The following is a 22,255-nucleotide window of genomic DNA, read 5'->3' as shown; positions in this document are numbered from 1 at the left end:
ATATCTTTTGCCCAGTACTGCCAGGGAGCTGCCGGGGAGTTCAAGGGAAATCGTTAACGACATTGCATCGTTTGCAAGTCGCTTTGTGTGTGTGCACCTTACAATGAGTAGGGGGTGAGATAAGCTCCCAGCACTCACCGCCTATAGCAGACCACTACAAACCGTTCTGCCGAGTGCATTCATTTCATGTACTGCGACTTCAGACTGATAGAGAACAGCGTATTCCGGCTTCCAGGAGGATGAGCCATTGATCATGGGCTGGTGCTTTGTAAAGTGACAACGCAACACAGTAATAGTTAACAAGAACCAGCCTTAAATGTTGCTGATATTTTAAAATGACAAGTGTTTTCAACTCACATCCCCCCCATCTCCACATGATCACATTGATAAATGGAGCTGACTATTCCAAGTTACCTTTGTACTATTACTCATGCCTCAATCTCATGACATAAAATGGAAATTTGTAAAATGGTGGCATTGGTTGTTAGGCGCAAAGAATTGTGTTATGGTTTGACAGATCTTAATACCTCTTGTATATTGAAATGGCAAAAAGATTTCAGACAGATTCTTTGGACTAAAGATAAATATAATTATAAACCTGCATTTCTAATGAAATGTGAAATATACCAACTATGACAATTTATTAAGATAATTACATATTAAGTATTTTTGTTACCGTGCCCCGTCTGTATTCTTCATGTAGTGTCTCATCTGTATTGTTATTGTCATAGGCATATTTATAATGGGTGCAGGGGAGTCCTGTTCGGCACACCCTGCACCAAAATATGCTTATCTTGCTCTGGCAAACCTGTCCCTCCTCATAAATGGCGCCATCTTCCCAGTGATATCTTTGGGAAGATGGTGCCTGTGCAGTGACAGCAAAGACTCTGGCAATGTGTCAGAAGTTTTGCTCTATAGTGCGCATGTGCCACCTTCCTGAATATCACTGGGAAGATGGCATCGCGGAGGAGTAACCTGCTTGCCAGAGCAAGGTAAAATGGCTGGTTGGGGGAACCGCCATCCCCTGTATATTGTTTAAACTCATTAATGTGCTCCTCATCCCCCCCTCATTATCTGTAATTGCCTTAATATGTACACCCATGTGTATGTTCCTCATAGGGTACCCCTTTCCCATCCAGGATTCGTACTGTGCCTCAGAAGTTGTTTACTTACCACGAAAGGCAGTTTTCTTCCTTCTGTCTTCTCCTGGCTCCTCTGTAGCATCAATGCAGCATCAATACACCATCGTTGAGTGCGACGCTGCCATGAGCTGGGTTCAGCTGTTGCCTGGTCTGCAGATGTGGTAAGAGTGCAGAGTGGTCATCAGCAACTTTGTAGGAATGGCAGGTGGTGATCTTAAAGATTTTAGGGTGCGGCTCTCATACAGCAGCTCTGATCCAATGCTGATTGCAAACCCATGCAGTGACGCCAAGGGCACGTGCCCCACTAGACACACCCTTGTTATGCCACTGATAGTAAATTGCACAAGAGTAGAAGGCAATAGATTAGGGGAAATGTATCAAGCCTCGGAGATAGTGTAGAAGTTGCCCAAAGCTACCAATCAGCTAGAAGGACGATTGGTTGCTTTGAGCAATTTCTCCACTTTATCTCTCTCCAAAACTTGATACATGTTCCCCATAGGCTGTAGTGATAGTTGTAATGGAACTCTGCAGCTAGATTAGCCTTAGGTTAGGTGTTGTGAACCAATTTAACAGGATCACAAACTAGTATGCAACTAAACAGCTCTTGATCAGCAAAGAAGCTCCTAATGAAAGGTTCCACTCTGGCAGTATAGAGAGAGATTCATCAGGTAGCTCTTGAAGCATTTCTGTGCAAAATGCACTTTACTCAAAGGAATAGGTGATAGTTCCAAAGAATTGTCTCATCTTGGAGCTTTTAAAGACATCTGATCCCTTCATGTGTACAGCTATTATTCCAGAGATACAATTGTGGTAGGACTCAACAGAGCTTTATATATCTTTAAAGGAAGTAAAGAGACAAACTCCTTCAGAAACACTAGCAGATAGATTATTTGTCCTGGGTAACTTACTGTAAGAGATGCAGTTTTGATAGAAGCTCATGCAAGTAAAGACTCAGGTTTCCTGGGCACCAGTAAGACTATTGAGCTGTTATCCTGTACTGTCTGGTTGCCATCCCTTGGTAAAATTGTCAAAGAATGTATTAAGGAATGTCAGGTGTGTGCCTGTAACAAGGATTGCATAGGTCAGTTGTTTGGTCCTTTCATGCCACTACCAATCTAATAAACCATTGTCGAATTGTCACCATCTAAAGGACTCAATATCAGCTGGGTTCTCTGTTTTCTCAACATATTTTAAAAATACAGGGAATTTCAGATAATATAATATCTGAGAGGAAATTCCAGTTTATCGCTCATTTTTTTTAAAATATTTTTATAAATTTTTTTAAAATAATACACGGGGGGGACAAATGCACAAGAATATGTATAATTACTATACAGATAACAATATCATATAACAGGAGGAAGGAAAAAAGAAGGGTACGTGGAGGCATTACAGTGATACTTCATACCATTCAAGGAATAGCAAAAGGTACAATACCTAAAAATGAAACAGCAGAAAACTAAATACAGTCACAACAAGGCCTAGCAACTCAAGTAGACTACAGTGTAGGAGTAGTAGGAGCAACACACTACGCATAATGAGCCTGATGCAGAGATGTGCGCGATTAGCACAGTTGTTGCGTCTTTGGATGCAGCTGTTATGCTAAAATATGGTAATGCCGCAGGAGGTGTCTTGTGCAAATATACGCTTCTTGATGGTTTCTGTGATCCACTGTTGCATCCAAGGACACAGCATCGGATCACTCTGCGTGAACATTGGTCATCCTGAGTAACCTTCTGGCTACTCAGGATGGCCACTGTTTTCACGCAGCTGAAACAAGTGAAGCTGCATACAAGGACTCGGCCACTGGCTTCAACATGTCCAAAAAACAGGGCTGTTGCGTCCCTATTTTCTAGGATGCTGTCTCATGTCTCCCCTGCTCTGCCCGCAAATGGCAGCAGCCTGTCAATCAGGCTGCGGTGTCCAAGCTCGCAGAAGGAGATCGGCACAAGCGCAGTACAGTACAAACCATTGGGTTTGCGTAAAACTTTGAATCAGCCCCAATGTTCAGTATTTTGCTCCAACTAAACCATTTAATAAATGGGATAGAGGCGTACAAGGAATACGGATAATATTATGTTTCCATAACATAACTGCGGTGATTTTGCCCACGGTAATATAGCATGAGCACCTGTATTCTTCCAAAGTTGGGTTATATAAACCTTGAATGATGTGTCCGGACAATAGCTGTGTAACATTGCAGGTGGGGGATAAAGTCAAAGAGGTAGACAAAACGAGAGAAAGCGATGCTATAACAATTGTATATATCTCCCAGTTGACCAAAAACTCAACTGAGCAGGCCAGATGTTATGCATTTTGGCTGGAGTCAGAGTCTATTAAGCATTTTAAGGTATATAACTGTATGGGTGATGCATTCGGACATTTTAAAACCACTGATAAATAATGTCTTCCACACATCCAGCTTCAGGTCCTGGCCCAAATCCTCCTACTACCTCAACTGTACAGGAAACTTCTTAGGGATTGTCTTGGACAACAAAAGATTATACCAAAATGTAATGCTGTCTTTATATGATATGGACCTAAGATGTTCCAATTGATACTGGGCAATGGACTGGGGAGTAGTGTAGCAAAAGACTATGGGCCTGATTCAGAGCCGGACGCTCTGACCAGAGCGCTCGCTCTGAATCAGGGCCCTCCTCCATGAAAATGGAGCGTCCTCCTGGATGCTCGTATAGCTGTGGGTTACCGCCCACAGCTATAGCGAGCGTCCATGATGATGGTCGCGATGGTCAAAGACCATCGGGCTTGCGACGAGACCCTGCGGTAGGGTCTCGCTGCTGCAAGCTCAGGAGTGATTTTGGCTCTATCAGAGCCAAAGTCACTCCCACTGACATCATTACTGATGTCAGTGGGGCCGGACTCAGACGGTAGGCGTTCCCATGGGAACGCCTCCGTCTGGCCGCCACGCCCCCGGCACGCTCACCAAAGGGGGCGTGCTGTCAGTCACCATCGACAGCACGCCCCCTTTGGTGCGAGACCCCGAGCTCCCTCCGTCGTGCGCATGCGCAGTCTAACAATATCGACCCACCTGCGAGCGAACTTTGCTCGCGAGCGGGTCTGAATGACCCCCTATATACAATGTCTAATTTGAAGATATTCATAGAATTCCACTGACGGCAAATTATAAAGCTCTCGTATCTGAGTGAAAAACAGTAAACCATCAGCAGTGAACAATGAATGCAGAAAGTATAGTCCTCTCTGAGACCATAAGGCCACATTTAATTTATACCCACTGAGACCACAAAGCCACATTTAAATTAGGAATCGAAGAGGCCAATGAGGAGAGAAGGAAATGAGTCGCAGGAAAACGGAAGGGTCTCAATATCTCAGAGAGTTTGCCCCATGCCTTAAAGGTAGTTAACGTAGACTTGGATACAGTCCGGTAGCTTGGATGAAGTTGACCGGCCAACCACAACAAATCCTGTAAAGGGAACTAGCCATGCATAGCAGATTCCATACCCAAGATTCTGATTTGTGTGGGAAGCAAGTTGATAAAAATCAAGATTTGTGGAAGTTAAACTTATGTAAGTAGAATCAAACATTTCCTGCTCAATTTAGTCCTAACTTTCTTCAATACATAAGTTTGAACACAGAGTAAAACTTGTTAAAACACACCACAGTAAGAAGTATCAGGATAGAACAGTATAGATACAGCAAATTAATAGCAGCAATTCTGCCCATCCATGAGACCTCATACTCCTCTTTAGTAAAATCTCTAACCTACACAATAAAGGGGCATATTTAGTTAAAATCAAGTCTTCGTCATATGCCATTAACTGAATGCCTGAGTAACTAAGGGAGGACTTCTGCTAGGCATAATGCTATAAATCTTGCAGGACAGACAATTAGGATGGGGCAAATTAATTGGGAGAACCACGGATTTTGATGTATTTCGTTTATTGTACCAGGCCTCCGAGTAGGCATTAAGTATAGAGTGACTAGCAGGAAGGGAGTACACGGGCCTAACGGCAAACATTAAAATATCATCTGCAAAAAGACATTATGGGCATTATCAGAAGCTTGCCTCCCCATAACAAATCTCACTTGGTCTGTCTATATAAACTGATCGATTGAGACTGGTTAACTACCATCTTCACATACATTTTAATATATGTATTTAACAAGGCAAGAGAGCGATAATACTGGACAATTTCCCAGGAGTCTGTGGGATTCTAGATCACAATCACATGATCACATAAAGATTACTTCTTTTTCATCTGTATAAATAATAATATATTATCCTACTGCCCTAGAACCTGAATAAATGAACCTGTAGGATTACACATTCCACTATATACATGTATCTGTGTAACATGTTGTTAAATTGAGCCTTTGTGGTTGAATTTTGCATATCTCCCGTGTATTTCATTATCCAGGTACACAATTAGTGGCGTCACAAGGGCGATGCAGGCCGCACCGGGTGTCACCCTCCAAGGGGGTGACACCAAAAGCCACACTCATGCCCGCGGAAGGGCACAAATTGGGCATACACTGCATGATATGCCCGATTGGACCAAATCGGGTCGATATCTTGTGTACCCAGCAATAGAACAGCCGTAGTTCACAGACATATTGGGTGTACACATACAAGCCGGTGCACTTGCGATACATAGCCAATTGTGTACCCAGCATAAAGGAGAAACAGAGATGGCAACAGCAATAACTGTTTAACTTGTGATGGGACTTGCTAGTGAAAGTATCAGTCATTTGGATTCCCCACATTCTCTATCCAATGATGTCTTAATTCATGGAGAGGTAAGATATTCTCACTTTTTTTTTTGATTGGCTATGGTCAGTCCCGACTATCCTCTTTTTTTTTTTCCATGGAAGAGACTTGCAGCTGTTTTACGGGGGATTTTCTGCAAAATTACTTTTAGAAATTTGTCTCTTTGGGTTCTTTTTATGTACTATACTGTCATACTTGCCTACTCTCCCGCAATGGCTGGGAGGCTTCCAAAAATTGTGTGGCACTCCTGGCCACATGGAAAAGAGGGCAAGTCTCCCACACGGAATCGGTATGATTTACCGCCGGACCCATTCCCGGCGGTTGGAATCCCGACAGTGGCATCCCTGCAGAGGAGGAAATCCCGATCGTCCAAGGTAAGTATTCTCTAACCTAAACCTAACCCCCTCTTCCCCGCCACCTAAACCTAAGTCCCCCCCAGGGGTGCCTAATACTAACCCCCCCTTCCCCGCCGCCTAAACCTAACCTCCTGGGAGGGTGCCTAATCCTAAATCCCCCCCGGGAACTCTAAACCAACCCCCCCCTGCGGCTGTCCGCGCCCGGCTTCCCTTCGATCGGGATGCCGGGCGCCGGTAAAATGACAGGCGTCTAGATTTAGACGCCTATCATTTAATCCTCGCCGGGATTAAGCAGTCGGGAAGCCGGCTGTCGGAATTAGGTCCGCCAGCTTCCCGACTGCATACCTCCGGTCGGGAAGGGGGGCTGATGACACTGAATTGGCTCCAAACCAGCTATACAATGCTGTGATCTCGGCACAGTAAAGCGGGGAGGACCATCATCATGATAACGTGATCGCATCACCACGCCCAACGCTCAGCCCACCTATGCGGCCGCCACGTCCCCACTAGGCCGACCTGGCGGGAAGACAACTTATTTAGAGGTTTATTTATCAAGTAGTGAAAAACTTAGTGAAGTGGACCAGTCGAGAAGTTGCCCGTGGCAACCAATCATCTCCTACCTATTATTTTATAAACTGTACTTAATAAATGTTGCTTCAAAGCTGATTGGTTGCCAAGGGCAGCTTCTCCACTTGTGCGCTTCACTAAGTTTTTCACTGCTTGATAAATAAACCCCTAAATGTACATATGTTTATACAAATTTCAAATAAGCGTATTATACATGTATTATGGTGCATACACACGATCAGATTTTTCCTTCAGATATGAACGATAACGATTTAAAAATCGTTCAGTCGTTCATATCTGAAGGAAAATCGTTCATATCTGACATGCCTGAACGATGGACGATCAACGATGCGCGTTCCCGTTTGTCAGATAACGATATCTGACATCTGATGGGTTTGCAGTCAGACTTGGACGATTCCATTCATTTTAATGCAGTCAAAAATCGTTCAATTCGTTCAAAACTTTGGTAAAATCGTTCAAATCGTTCAGATCGTTTAATCGTTCAATCGTTCATCTGACAAATCTTACAAGTCTGACAAATCTGACCGTGTGTACGCTCCATAAGGTTTAGAGTCGTGGGCTGCATGTCAATCGTTTCATAATATGAGTTATTGCCAGCAAGGACTGGCGTGCACAACATTAAAGACATTAACAATTCAACAACAAAGAGGAAGGAAAGGAAATAGAAACAAGGCGTCACCCGCTGCCTCCCCTCCCTGCTCCTTCCCCCGGCACTCCCCCCGCCTGCCTCCTCCACCGCCCGAGTCCCGATCTCCCTTACTTCCTCTAGCACTGTGTTCGGTCCAGTGGCTTCCGGTTTGTGAGCCGCTATGGAGGAGCTGGTCCCAGGGAGTCCTCGGCATCTATTGCGGGAATTAAAGAGCTTCACGGAGCGATGCCGGAGCCGTCTGGTTGATCTGCTGCAGGAGCTGGGCTGGGAGGAGCAGGCGGCGGCACACGGAGAGCAGGTCGGTATCACCCCGGTGATTGTTGCTGGAAGACCCGGGAGAGGCAGCTGGTGTCCTGTAGTTATAGTGATAAAGCTGCTTCCACGGGGCTGACGTAATGCAGGACACCCGGCCCCATCAGCCCGTATTATGCATTATTGTATATTACTGTTATCCACACAGTTACTCCCATTATACTGATAATCATTAAGGTTATGGCTGTATGTGTAACATCTCTGCACCACAGTCCACATGTCACAATAATTTATATTTCATTAATGCTAGGTACACATTGGCAGATATCGACTAATGGGGTAGATGTATTATAGTGGCACGTTAAGTGCCGCTATAACGCTTCCTGCTTCGCCTCTTTACCGAGGCGAAGCAGGAAGCACTACCGGTGAGATGTGTATCTCACCGGCCGGAGAGGAGGAGCGTTAACTCCCCCCTCCGGCGCTACCCGCTGCAGACCACATCGCATCAGCCTAGTGCTGATGCGATGTGTTTCAGGCCCGGCCGGCTGGCCGGCTCCAATGAGCATGCGCGGGATCTCGCAAGTATCGCGAGATCCCCGCGTGCAGCCCTGGAGCCGGTAGCCGCCACAGGAGGGACAGCGCTGTCCCTGCTGTGGGTATAGGCCAACGCCAGGCTGTAGCTGTCGATAACGACAGCTACAGCCGGCCGAACGGTCAGACGATCTGACCGTTCGTACATAGCCCAGGCTGTCGGCGCTGCTATCTTGTAGATAGCAGCGCCGATAATGACAGGGGCACATAGCGCCCCTGTCATTTACCGCCCAGACCCCCGATCATACATCGGGGAGAAACGGTATCAGCGCACTTAACGTGCGCTGATACCGTTTCTGGGCTTCATACATCTACCCCAATATGTGGTATGCCCGTCGACCAGTGTGTACCAGCGATATAACTCTGATGACATAGTTTACATACATATCGCATCGGCTGTGCTGCACAGCCAAAGGCAGATATATCTGCCCATCGTGCTGTGTGTACAGGCGAACAGCCAACCACCCATGCAGTTGCAGCCTTGGGGAGGGGGGCGCGGCGCGACCCTCGGGGCCAGATGGAAGATGATGGTTGTTCAGTGTGTATGAACAACCATCATCTGCAAATACGAGCCCCATTTATCAAGGATCGCTTTTGCAATGTGATCATGGAATGCCAGTAACGCCCCTGATCGCATTGCAAAATATGATCCTATTGGCTGGATGTATTATCCGGGACATGCAGGGAGACGGGCTCCGAAAGGAGCCCATCCCTGCGATGTCTCCGGAGGGCAGTCGGAGCTGCTGTGCATGCGCAGTCCCGCGGACTGCACATGAGCGGCTCTCACTGCCGGTGGAGGGTTCCGTGAGATCCCTTCACTGGCTGATATGCGGTAAGTGCCTATAGACTACAGCAGCTAACGCTATCTTCAGATGGCGTTAGCTGCTTGGGCCAATATTGGGAATGCTTCGCATTCCCGATATTGATACATTTGGCAGCATTGCATCCCCCATAGAAACCTATGGGGGAGGCGGCTGCCAGCGGCAATGGAGGGATCGCAGCCTGTAGCGGAGATCCCTCCTTCATACATCCGGGGGATACTTAGTATTTGAGGTAAACCCCCGAATTTTACCTCAAATATTGAATGATAAATGGGCCCCATTATCTGTTAGGTGGGTACCCATCTTAAGGTCTTTACCGGTTACACAGAATATATGATGCAGCTGTTTTCTCTACAGTCTGTAGTGTAACTTCTATGTTAGGATGATCAGTTTCTTGAATGCGTAATATCTACCACCCGCCACTATCATTACATTCTGTATTACTAGTTTGTTCCAATGTCGCATTTTACTGATATTAGAGGATAATAGGGCCAAAGGGTTGCATGGCTCTGTAAAGCCTGATGTATACTGTACAGTTCAGTCTGGAAGTTGTCAGAAGATTCTTTTCTGTCTACTCTAGATATTATATTTTGTTGATTTCTGTCCATTTGTTTTTTCAATCTGCCTTTGTTCCCCTCCCTAGGAGACTGTAATATGTCCCTATGATGCTAATCATAGAATGCCCAGGTCTTCTCTGGAGAAACATGTCGTCATATGCAGACGGCGAAAGCTGGGGTACACTAAGGAAGAGGTAACTTTCATGCATGTATCAGTATTAACCATTTTTATAATACGTTTTTTAATGATTTTGGTCACACTTCATACCCAGGCTATATTATAAATCAGTCTTTATTCCTTTACAGGCAGAAGTCTATGACTCAAATTTTTTCTATGAGAAGGCACATATAACATCAATTATACTAGGTAAGTATGAATTAGAACTTCTGTAAAACAGTTTGTTTGGGCCATTTTCAGCCTCACACTTCAAACTGCATATGTATGATTCCTGAACTTATATTGAGCAGAAACTTATGGGTCTATTTACTAAGCCTTGGATGGAGATAAAGTACTAACCAATCAGCTCCTAACTGCCATTTTCCAAACAACCTGTGACATGACAGCAGTTAGGAGCTGATTGGTTGGTACTTTATCTCCGTACACTTTATCTCCATACAAGGCTTAGTAAATAGACCCCTTAATGTGAAACTTGACTGGCCATGGGAAATTCTATTTATTCATAATTTTAAGCGTTAAGCCACCTAAATTCATTTATTTTACATTTGCGTGTTTTAAATTCTGTGTATTACAATTCACTTGCCTCTTAATAACTGAATTGTTAATACTCCAATAAATATGTTCATACTATTTTGTCCCTCTTCAGCAGGTTATATGTGAGGAGGGAGGTATATCTCTATCTGCACTGTTTATCCACTTACCGTGATGTCACAGACTCATTTTATTTACAAACTCCATTAGATGAATTAGATTTAGAGTAACCCACATGATATGACAGACTAAAAGTGGAATTAACCATTTATTTACAGGCTTGAAATATATAACTACGATATGCATGCATGTCGACATTGTCAGAATGTTGACACATTTTACGCTTCGGGTAGGGTTAGGCTGCAATTAAGGTTAGGTTTATTCTGAGGGTTAGTTTTGCATTTATAATCCCATTGTTGGCATTCACAATGTTGAAAGCAAAAGCAATATAAAAGGGGCTGCGCTTGAGTTTGTAACGTGAGCTGCCTCGTCTGCCACTATTCGGGACGGTGGGATCCTCCAGTCCAACGTAATATATTTATTTGTGGATTTTCCTAGTGCATAACTTGGTAGCTATTAAAAACCATATCAATAAAATCTATCAATAGAATATTCCTTAAATAAAAATAATGGATATACATAACAATAGTAAAATAGAATATCAAAATATAGCTCAAAATCCTAATACCGTATACAAATATACAGACAAAACAACATATTCATAAAAAAATGTAAACAATACAGAGTATAAAATAAAATTATTTGTTGTAAATCAACTTTGATAAAGTTCAGAAGTATAAAGGTCTCAGTGATGCTGCTATCCAACCTCAATGGGTTACAGTTTGTTCCCAAGTCCACTGGTATTCATAGAAATGCAGAAGCTGATTGGTTGGTACTTTATCTCTCTCTCCAGGCTTTGATAAATGGTCCCCTTTTATATATTATTTTTATAAACTTCTTTGTATTTAATAATTTGCCTATGGCATGTGTAATTTTTTGGGGGATATTTTAAGAATAAACTTATTTAAAGTTAAGTTTTAATAACATTAATTTAAATCCGCAAATAAAAGAATAAACAGACTCAGTTTTTATTTCACAATATAAATTACAAGTTGCACCTTCCCCTCTCTCTTGCTATTTGCTTTTGTGTGTTAGTGTATATCAGGGGTAGCCAACCTCGGTCCTCGTGAGCTACCAACAGTTCACATTTTCCAGACCACCTAGCAGGTGCACAGGTGTATTCATTAGTAACTAGCACATTTGAAAAGATCCACAAGTGGAGCTAATTATATCACGTGTGATTCTGTGAGGAGACCTGCAAAACATGCACCGTCGGTAGCTCTTGAGGGCCAGGGTTGGCTACCACTGGTGCATATGGTAGCTCCTCTACCCATGAAACTATTATAAATGGGACTGGTGAGCGTTTCCCAGCTTTACTCCTGTGATGTGCCTCTAATACCTTTCCCTTGTTTTTTATCCTAACAGATAAAGATAAACAGTATCAGATAATCAAAGACGCCATGAATAATGCTGCCAGCACAAGTGAAGGTAGCTCTTGGGACAAACGTAAGTAGTACAAGAACATGTCAGATATTAAGCATAAGGGGTTGAATATGTACGATAACTACAAAAAAATCTCTGATAAATAAATTGGCTATAGTATTATTTAGGCACCATAGCAGCGACGGCTCTACAATTTGTACAGTCTTAACAAGCCTGTACAAAGCTATGATGATGTTCACTTTCAAGTTTTCCAAGTCTCCTCGCAGTATCACAAGTGAGATATTGGCTCCACCTGTGGGTCTTTTCAAATGTCATAAATGAAAACACCTGTGCACCTGCTAGGTGACTTGGAAAACGTGACCTCTGTGAGGTCCTGAGGACCGAGTTTGAGAACCATTACTTTAGATTATCACGCCATGCTGATACTGTGCTCAACTCGGCCACTAGATGGAACCACATTACCACAAATTTAGACTAAGCTGTTACTTGGTCGATCTGATGAATTTGAAGTCCTAAGAAGACTTTAATTAAGGAGATATTCCCTCTCCAGTTTATGTTGATAATCAAAAGGCATTCATTTATTTTTATGTGCACATCTCAGACATGTACTTTTTTATATTCTTTTTGTTATTTCTTTTAGTTTAAACCACTGATTATTTTTTCTATTCACAATTCCATAATTCCTGCCTATCGATAGAAGTCCTGCCTAAGTGGCAGTGTTTTGTTGCTGCTTATGTATGTTCAGTAAAGCAATATCTGTTTGGTTCTTTGTTTCCACAGCAGGGGTGAGTATAGACCGGCAATAGCATCTTGACATTTCACAGAATGGAACCACTGTGCTTATGTACAGTATCCTTTTCCAAGTAATATCCTTTAAAAAATATCATTTATTCTAAATAATAAATATTGTCAAGTTGAGGATGCAGTCGACACTGAGATATTGTATATGGACATATTTATGTACATTTGGCTATGCAAAAAAATATTCACCCCTTTGACACTTTTTCATTTTATTTTCATACATCAAAATGGATTTATAATAGACTTGTTAATCACTGGCCAATATCCATTAATGTCAAATGAAAAGCTACTGTATACACCACATGCTCCTGTTTTAATCCTTGGTAAGGGAACTTTTAGCTCCAGTTGCAGCTGTGAGTCTATTCGGTACCAGCTTTGTGCATCTGGATGCCCACTTGTCACCCATTATCCTTTGCCGTATTTATTTAGGTCTGTCAGATTGCAGAGAGACTGTTGCTGAGCAGCCATTTTCAAAACATTCTAGGGTTAAGCTAGCCATTTCTGAGCATGTATTCCATTCTTTGTTTTTTTTGTAGTTGACACTCAGTGTGCTTTAAGCAGAGAAGCGTTCCCATGTTATTTTGCCCCAACCTCCATGCTCAATGTTTATGGTGGTTGTTGCTTGAAACATATCAGTTATCAGACTATTGACTGTTCCGGTGCTTGGTATGAGGGATTCCCACATGCTCTACATAGGATAGGGGAAATATTCATGTGCATTTTCTTCAATACTGGTATTGTTATGGGCGACCTTGGCTACTGTCCCATAGACCATTTCTCCCATCTGTGCATTGGAAGTCTAAGGGGGCAATTCAATTAGCGATGATCACTGTGGAGTGCCATCGGATGACTAGCACTTTGTGGTCCCTAACCTTGCTGCCCTCCCCTTGTACCCAATCATAGAGGTGCTACTTAAAAATTGGCGATGTTTGGGTACCGTATTGTACAACAGTGTGTGCAGCTGCACATCATGGAGAATTCAGAGCGGGCACTTACCATAGACCTCTTCTTGAACTGTCCTCATTATGTGGATTCCCACTTTTGGAGGATGGATTGTTCAACACAAATTCACATATGTGACATGTTCTCTTTTTATAAATTGACTTCTCACTTATCTGGAAATGAACCAACTGTGTAATCTCTCAAGTGGGTATCTTTATTTTGAAAGCAGTTGAAACACATTAATTGTACCTGGATCCACTCAATGGGGGCAATTCAATTGTTTTTATTGCAGCACTTTCCTAATGGGTGCCCAACGGAACAATTCAATTGTTGCACCTCCAGAGGTGGTGAGCAAAAATGTGCAATAAGTCCTGTTTTTTGGACTCAAACTGATGTTTGGGTGCGCTTACCAGGACTTTAGGTTTAGCAGTTTTTCGGGGTGAACTCAGTCTAATTGGGCATGACAAGCGTGATAATTAATGGGTGCCCAAAACAGTGTAATTGCTACTTAGGCCGCCTAAAAAAAACAAAAAAAAACAACAATTAAATTGCCCCCAATGAGTCTCCCTTAAACAACTGGTTTAAATTCTGGTTCTAATCAAGAAAAAGCCTTTGAGTTGTTTTTTTTTTTTTGTCTATTTGATGTAACCATACTTTACTGAAATGTTAATACTAATCAACACTAATCAATTTTGATTCTATGATGTATGAAATTCCAAAAGGGGTGATTTGTTTCTATAGCCATATTTTATTACAGATGCAAAAATACGCAGGCTTTATTCTGATCTGGCCAAATCCATGGGGAATTTAACTAATGCTGGCCATACACGCTACAATTATCGGGGCGATCTGCCTGATATTGGCGACTCGCCCCGATAACTGTAGCGTGTGGGGGGGGCGACCGAGGGTTAAATATTGCTCGGTCGGGCATGCCGGGTTGTCCAGCATGCCCGTCCGATGCGATATTTCCCGCTAAACTGTCGGCCGCATCGGGCAGTGTATACCCAGCCGCGGCCGACAGACAGACATTTCCTGTGTTCCTTCCTACGGAGGGAACAGGGAAATGTCTCCTCCCCCGGGGGCGGAGCGCGGATGTCGGGCTGATACACTGTGAGAGAAATCTCACAGTGTATGCCGGTGACATCTGCGGCTGGCAGCCGGCCAGATAAAATGTCTCATCGGTCTGACAGGCATTTTATCTGCACGTGTATGCCCAACATAAGATTTGACTTCAAACAAATTGTAACATATCCGTTTGGTTGGCAGTATCATGAATATCCTATGATTGTGTTGTGGGTCCAGGTACTTGTTTAGGCTCTAAAAGTAATTATCCTGTTAACTTTAATATGTAAATTTAATAGCTGTGGTTTTAGCAGCCTGTTGTGTAGTAGAACTTGGTACCTGACCTAATACAGAATAATGGATTTGGTGCATTTCTGTTATATAAAAGATAACTTTTTTTTTTTTTTTGTAAGCTTCATGTTCTCTGCCCTAATTTATATGGGACTCTTTTTAATGTGTTTGAAATTTAGTTCAGTGATTCAGTGGTTCCCAAACTGTGGACCGGATTCAGAGGCTCTGACCAGGGCGTTTATTTTTTATTTTTTTTTCGTCCTCCAGGCTGCTCGCACAGCTGTGGGTGACCACCCACAGCTTGTGCGAGCGGCCTGGCGATGGTCGCGACCATCAGGCTTGCGGCGAGACCCTGCGCGATGCTCTCGGCTCCCGCAAGCCCCAGTGCACTTCCTGCTCTAATAATAATAATGCACGAGTGATGTCAGTAGGGCCGGCCACAAACGGCAGGCGTTCCTAAGGGAACGCCTGCGTTTGTGCAGCTACCCGCCTACAAAACGGGGCGAGCTGTCAATCAGCCCCGTCTTGTAGGGAGCGTCGGAGCTGCCGTCGCTCGCTGGGGCTCGCGCATGCGTACGCCGGAGGCGGCGCATATGCAGGGGCCAAACATTGACCCGCTTGCGAGCGCTATGCGCTCGTGAGTGGGTCTGAATCAGGCCCTCTGTCCTCAGGGTGCCCTAACAGTCCAGGTTTTCAGGATATCCATACTAGCACAGGTGAGTTAAATACTAGCTCAGTCAGTTTGATTATACAATCTATGCACAAGCATGGATATGCTTAAAACCTGGACTGTTTGGGTGCCTTGAGGAAGGAGTTTGGTAGCCCCTGATTTAGTGTCATGATTGAGCCTTCTTGCTACTATGCTGAATTTATCTTCCATTCAGACTTTTATCATATGGTTACAAACTCCACCTCTACCTCGAAGCTGATTGGTTGCTATGGGCAGTGTCGTCACTGGTATACTTTTTCACTCTTTACACTGCTTGACCTGCCTCTTAATGACTTTCAACCCAAGGGCTAGCTTTCAAAATTTACAAGTGTGTGTGTATATATGCCCGCACAGAAGGGGATTCCAATACATACAGCAGTAAGTGCAGCACTCCTTGCGACTTAGTAAAAATTAGAGACTCTTAAGACCGAATGTGGTTCGGCAACGTTTCAGTCCCCGCAATAAAGGGTGTATGTATGTATGTATGTGTGTGTGTGTGTGTATATATATATATATATATATATATATATATATATATATATATATATATATATATATATACATACATAATTATTATTTTTTTAAATTTTTTTATTACTTCTCAAAGTTAGTGTGGATGTTGTACCCTATCTGTGCCCTTATGCTAGCTAAATTAAATAAGTACATTTGGAAATGTTATCGCATACTGAAGTTGTAATCGAGTACTAAGCTTCTTATCTGTCTTTTGGATATTTACAATCCATACTGCATTTGTATACTGTATTTGTGTGATCCATAATTTTTACAGTATGTACATCACTATGACTGTTCCTCTCATACGCTCCAGGTGAATACTCCTCCTCACCTGTTGAAGTTCCTCTGAACCATAATCGTGCCATCTGTGACCTGACGCCTGCCGATCGCCTTGCCATCTATGACTATGTCCTACAGGAGGCCAAGAACCGGAGATCTATAGCTGAGAAAAATGAATCTGATCTGTTTGAGGATTTAACTTTAAAGGTCAACCAAGGTTCGTTGGGGTTTGTTTTGCATAGAACTGGGATATTTATGATACTAGTAAATGAACCCTGCATTTGCTGAGTCATCTCAGCCGCCCCCACCCGTCCATCCCATTATTCTTACCCTGTTCCTGGTCATATTCTCTGGGTGGTCTGTCTTGTCATTTTGGCTGCGTCGTGCCCATCGCTTCTAATGAGCATGTCATGGGTAGTGGGAGCCACATTAGGTGTGATTTGCACAAGCGTGCCACAGCTTCAATGACGTCATTTCTATCAGCGGTCAGTTTTATCACATTGTTTAAGCTTAATGCCGTATATTTATATTTTAGATCTTAAGGCCCTACAATGTTATGGATTTATTTTCCTAATAATACAGTTACATTAGGAGTGCTACAACTGTAGTACCATTGTTCATGCTACAGTATTGATTTATTGTAAAGTAAGTGTGTATGACCTAGTCTACTGAGTTGTGATTGGGTGTAGTAAAGCCCTATTATAAAGTTTGGTGTGTAAGAAGGTATGATGAAATCAGAATTCTGACTTGCCACAATCCAGTAGTTCCAAGTGGCAAATATAGAGCCTGACCTGGCAAACCAGGGACACATGATCAGCCCCTTATTTAGCGTTTCTAAATTTAGCGTGTTTAAATGTTTTCTTAAATATCTATTGTATCTAGTACAGACAGTTCATAGTTTTTGCATTTTAAATTGAGATAACTTACAGTATGTGTTTTTTCTTTTAAAGATGATGAGCAGAAATGTCCAAAGTCCCACCTTGAAATCATGGCGGAAATGAGGGACTATAAAAGGAGACGCCAGTCTTATAGAGCAAAGAATGTTCACATCACCAAGAAGTCTTATACGGAGGTAATGCTTTGTCATTTTTGTTTGATATTTTTTTTTAGATGACTAATTAGCTGGTATGTGGGAATTGCATCACTAGCACAGAATGATTCAACTTCTAATTGGCAAAAGCACTGGGATGTTCTCTGACATTCTCTGTTGCTTTTATGGGTGTAGAGAAAAAAAAAACTGGTTCCATTAAATTAAAACTAAATAAAGTAATTTATGTAAACTTTTATCCGAAAACTCCTGTGGATATCACTCTTATGTTGTGCAGTAGAATAAAATAAAATGTTTTGCTGATTTACTTTGAGAAGAGTCTCAATACAGAAGGAAAAGTCTGTGACATAGAAATCAACTGTGTTTGTATGCCTTTGCCATAAGGTAGTATAATGTTTTGCAAAGACCTTGTATTACCATTTGACGTGGTGGTTGGTAGGGGATGGTTACGGGATCCCGACGGTCAAAATCCCGGCGCCGGCATCCCAACAGGGTTAGAATACCGACACTTGTCTGTGAGTATTCTAACCCTGCCCCTCTCCCTACCCTAACCCTCCCTCCCCGGTGCCTGACCCTAACCTCCGCCCCAGTGCCTAAACCTAACCTTCCCCCAGTGCATAACACTAATCCTCCCCCCAACCCCGCTACTTACCTTCTGGATTCCGGAGGTCAGGATGCCACAGGCGGGATATTGACCACATCCCATTGTTAGGGTGTTTGTTCACCCCTACTGTTCTTTATTACAGATAATACGGGATGTCATTAATTTGCATATGGACGAGCTAAACAGCAAATGGCAGGAAGAATTGCATGATGAAGCCAACTCGTCTATTTCTTCTTCCTCAGTAAAAAGGTAAAATATATTTTTTAGGTTTTATTTATATATAAATAAAAAACACAAAATCATTGTCCGGATCATAATAAATATATATATATACGATCCGGCAAATGATTTTGTGTTTTTTATTTATTTATATATATATGTGTATATATATATATATATATATATATATATATATATATATATATATATATATATATATATATATATAAATTTTATTACACACACACAAATGATCCGGCACTCACAGTGGTGATGTCCAATATACCTGCTCCGGTACCCATTCTGTATTGTGCATCCTGAGGAAGGGACGTGTAGTCCCGAAACGTTGATGCTTATGCATGAAATCTTCACTATTTGTTTGCATCTTACGAAGTTCTCTGAGTGCCGCCTCTGTGTGAGATGTATGTATGTGTGTATATATGTGTGTGTATGTATATATATGTATGTGTGTGTGTGTGTGTGTGTGTGTGTGTATATATATATATATATATATATATATATATATTACACACACACACATACACACACACACACATATATACACATATATATCACATACTTGGTTGGATAATACTGTATTGCAGCCACATTCCACAGCAGCTTCCAACACACGCCTTTCCTTCTCACATAATTAGTATGCATTTGCTCAGTAGTTATGTTGGAATGATGGAAACCATTGGTTTTTGTATTGTAGAACACTGTTAGTGTTGGCATGGAAAACCTGTAATAATTGTTATGGGCTAATTTTTTATTTATTTATTTTTTTAGAAGGGACCAGCCGCGATCTCCATCTATGGAGTCCAGACAGTCTGGTGGAAGCCACAGGGATAGACATCGCTCTGGGCGCAGGAGAAAGCGCAGCAGGAGTCCGCACAGACATCGCAGTAGGGATAGAGACAAAGATTCTAGTCGTAAAAAAGAGAAGTAAGATTTATTTTTGCTACATTTTCCCCCCTCTATACAATATGCATGTACTGCAAACCACAACTATTCTTCAATGTAGAATTTGTGGAAGTACATTGCTGTGTATTACGACAAATAAATTATATTTTAGAGTATATTCTATCCTATACTGGCTGATTTTATCATCTTAAATCTGTACTACCAGCTGTTTCCAATCTCTGGACCCTGTATGTTGCATATGAGGTGTGTTGTACTTGGGAGATATTAGTTTTCCAGCAGACGGGATGCCGGCTGTTGAAATCCTGGAGTCGGAATCCCAACCTGGGACTAAACACAGGCGTCTAAATCCCGACGCCAGTTTTGGATACCATCGCCGGAATCTCGACAGCCGCCATCCCGATCGTAAGTATCGCGGAGTGCCTTAGCCGCAGGGGGCATGGTTAGGTTTAGGCACCAGGGGGGGTTAGGTTTTTTTTTGGGGGGGGGGATGGTAGGGTAGGGTTAGGCATCACTTGGGAGTTAGGGTTGGGTACCACTGGGGTTATTAGGGTTAGGCACTAAGGGCGGACGGTTAGGTTTAGGCACGAACGGGGTGGGTTAGGTTTAGAGGCAGAAGGGGGGAGGGTTAGGATACTTGCATACCCCGTCGGAGTACTGAGCACCGGGATGCCGCTGTCGGCATTTTGACATCTGGCATCCTGACTACTGGTATTTTATACCCAACCCATGTCTTACTTCCTGAAAGACTCAGTTGTTTCTTTCTTGGTATTAATTTGCAAGGAACTACAATGAAACTGAACTTTTTCTAAAACTGCTTCCATTGGAAACCTGATCCAATTGAATATTAAAATAATATTGTTACTTTCATTTCAGGAATGAAGATAGACACCATAAGCGAAGAAAGGACAATGACTAGCTACTGTTGCTGACTGTGGACTTTGTAAATACATTTTACATTAAAGATTTATCTGTAATTCTAAGTTTTTGTTTTTTTAAGTTTGGTTAATACAAAAATGTATTTAAAAAAAGAAAACCATCATTGCAGACTTCATAAATCATCAAGAGTTCCAATGATAAACTTGGGTACTTATAAATTCTGATCAGTTGTTTGATTTTGGCGCTAAGCAAATAAGGGTCTGTTCTTTTCAAAACCGTATTCAATAGGTAACCCGTCTTCAGTAGGTAATAAGACTGTAATCACAAGCTACCATGAGAGATTTCATGGGGTGGATAGAGGCAGAAATGAGAACTTTTCTGCTGTTAGATGGTCTTATTCAGCATTCTTTTATACTAGCTCATACTAAGGAGGAGTCTGACTCTGAAGAAGAAGGAAATAGAGCACAGGAGTGAAGGACTAGGGGACAGGATTGACATTTGAACAGCCATAAAGAAGTGAGGAAAACTGTGTCTATACAAGATCGGAAGTTAAGTGAGTTGGAAGAGAAAAGGCATTAAACATACCTTATATACAAAGAAACATCCCTTTCTGTTTAGGTTATAAGTGCAATGTGTCCAGTTGTTATATCTGTTTTACACAAGGCAGTGGTTTTAAAGGGAAAATAATGAAATTATCACAATAGAGACAGGCCATCAATGCACACAACATATGAGTCGAAAGTTGCCAGGTGTCCTGCAATGCTGATGGTGCTGGCAAAGGTGGTCTGGACATGCAGCAGAGAGGCAGAGCCTGTATGCTGAACCGGGCAGTGCGGCCAGTTGAAGTGCATGTGCCTGTTAAAGGGCAGTCTCAGCCGAAGCTAACTGAAGCCAGGACCCGCTGCTGCTGAGGCTCAGCTGGCGGCAGGTATCAGTGGCTGTACAGCTGGTAGGCACCCAGCGGGAAGCATGGCTGTAGGGTAGTCTGCAGTAGTTGTCAGAGGCAAGCTGGTGGTGGGGAAAAAAAACGAGAGCCAGCAGGGGCACGGTCCAACTCCCAGGCCTAGCTGGCAGTCCAGCTGCAGTTGCCACTCCAGCTAGGGGACAAGGAGAGAGAGTAGTACTGAAGAAAGACTGGCGTGTGCTCTATGTGTAATAAGGAGGAAGTATAATCCGGACCAGGCCACCTTGCCTATTGAGAGGGGGTTAGCTGGATCTATGGCAAAGGCCTCCTCTCTAGCCCTACCAAGAGGGTCAGAGTTGGGGTCCTACCCTTAACCAGAAGAGTAACATGCTGTGGTAAAGCTATTCATCAGATTGCTTGGAGGAGTTGCAGCACATGGTACAGTTCAGCTGAGAAGTTCTTCTCTTCCCACTCCCCTCAGGGGACGCCACGTGGCTGGAAATCTGGGATAAGTAACTGACAAGCCTTAATTTTTTTCTGTTCAGATATTTATTGTATTTTTCACTATGTATGCTGTGTGATTTCTCAGTATAAACTGCTTTGTGGTAATTCTCCTTATTGATATGTGCTAAAAATACTTCCCAGGCCAAACCTGGTGGAGGGAAAAATAGATTACATAATTTTTGTTCCAGTTGTCAGGCTCAATTACCTAGCAGGAACACGCATGGTCGCTGTGAGGACACCAGTGATCAGCGACTGGTTACGGAGGTCCCGGCTGGTCCGGTGGATGAAACTGCTTGGGCTAGGTATTTTGCTCTTTCAATAGCGTCTGTTACGCAATAGGAGTGGTCTAATTTTGTGTCTAGTCATTGTAACAAAATTTCTGATAGTCAATTGGGTTAATCTAAGATGGACTAGAGCAGTACACAGACATAGTTTATCTTTGGGGAGGTCCTGGGACCTTGGGGATCCAGTCAGACATCTCTAAGGGGTATATTTACTAAAGTGCGGATTTTTAGAGGTGGAGGTGTTGCCCATAGCAACCAGTCAGATATTACTTATTTATCTAGCACCCTCTAGAACACAGGTTCTCAAACTGCCCTCAGGACCCCAAACAGTGCATGTTTTCCAGATCTCCTCATAGAATCACCAGTGAAATAATTAGCTC

At 42.8% G+C, this 22,255-nt stretch overlaps 1 protein-coding gene across 1 annotated transcript; it reads left to right on the top strand.

Annotated features, from left to right (window-relative positions):
* Positions 1-7,522: 7,522 nt before the first annotated feature.
* On the top strand, positions 7,523-20,287 carry SNRNP48 (small nuclear ribonucleoprotein U11/U12 subunit 48). The gene is made up of 9 exons (XM_088471678.1): positions 7,523-7,780; positions 9,790-9,897; positions 10,010-10,070; positions 11,898-11,978; positions 16,547-16,729; positions 17,463-17,584; positions 18,307-18,413; positions 19,173-19,328; positions 20,181-20,287. Exons 1-9 carry the CDS (start codon positions 7,643-7,645, stop codon positions 20,221-20,223), a joined length of 999 nt encoding a protein of 332 aa, XP_088327804.1. The 5' UTR covers positions 7,523-7,642; the 3' UTR covers positions 20,224-20,287.
* The last annotated feature ends 1,968 nt before the right edge of the window (positions 20,288-22,255 follow it).

Source organism: Taudactylus pleione, unplaced genomic scaffold, assembly GCF_031769625.1.
Source record: "Taudactylus pleione unplaced genomic scaffold, aTauple2 ptg000116l, whole genome shotgun sequence".
NCBI classification, from domain to species: Eukaryota; Metazoa; Chordata; class Amphibia; order Anura; family Myobatrachidae; genus Taudactylus; species Taudactylus pleione.
The sequence above is the reverse complement of the archived record's forward strand: the minus strand, read 5'-3'. Positions and strand labels throughout refer to the sequence as shown.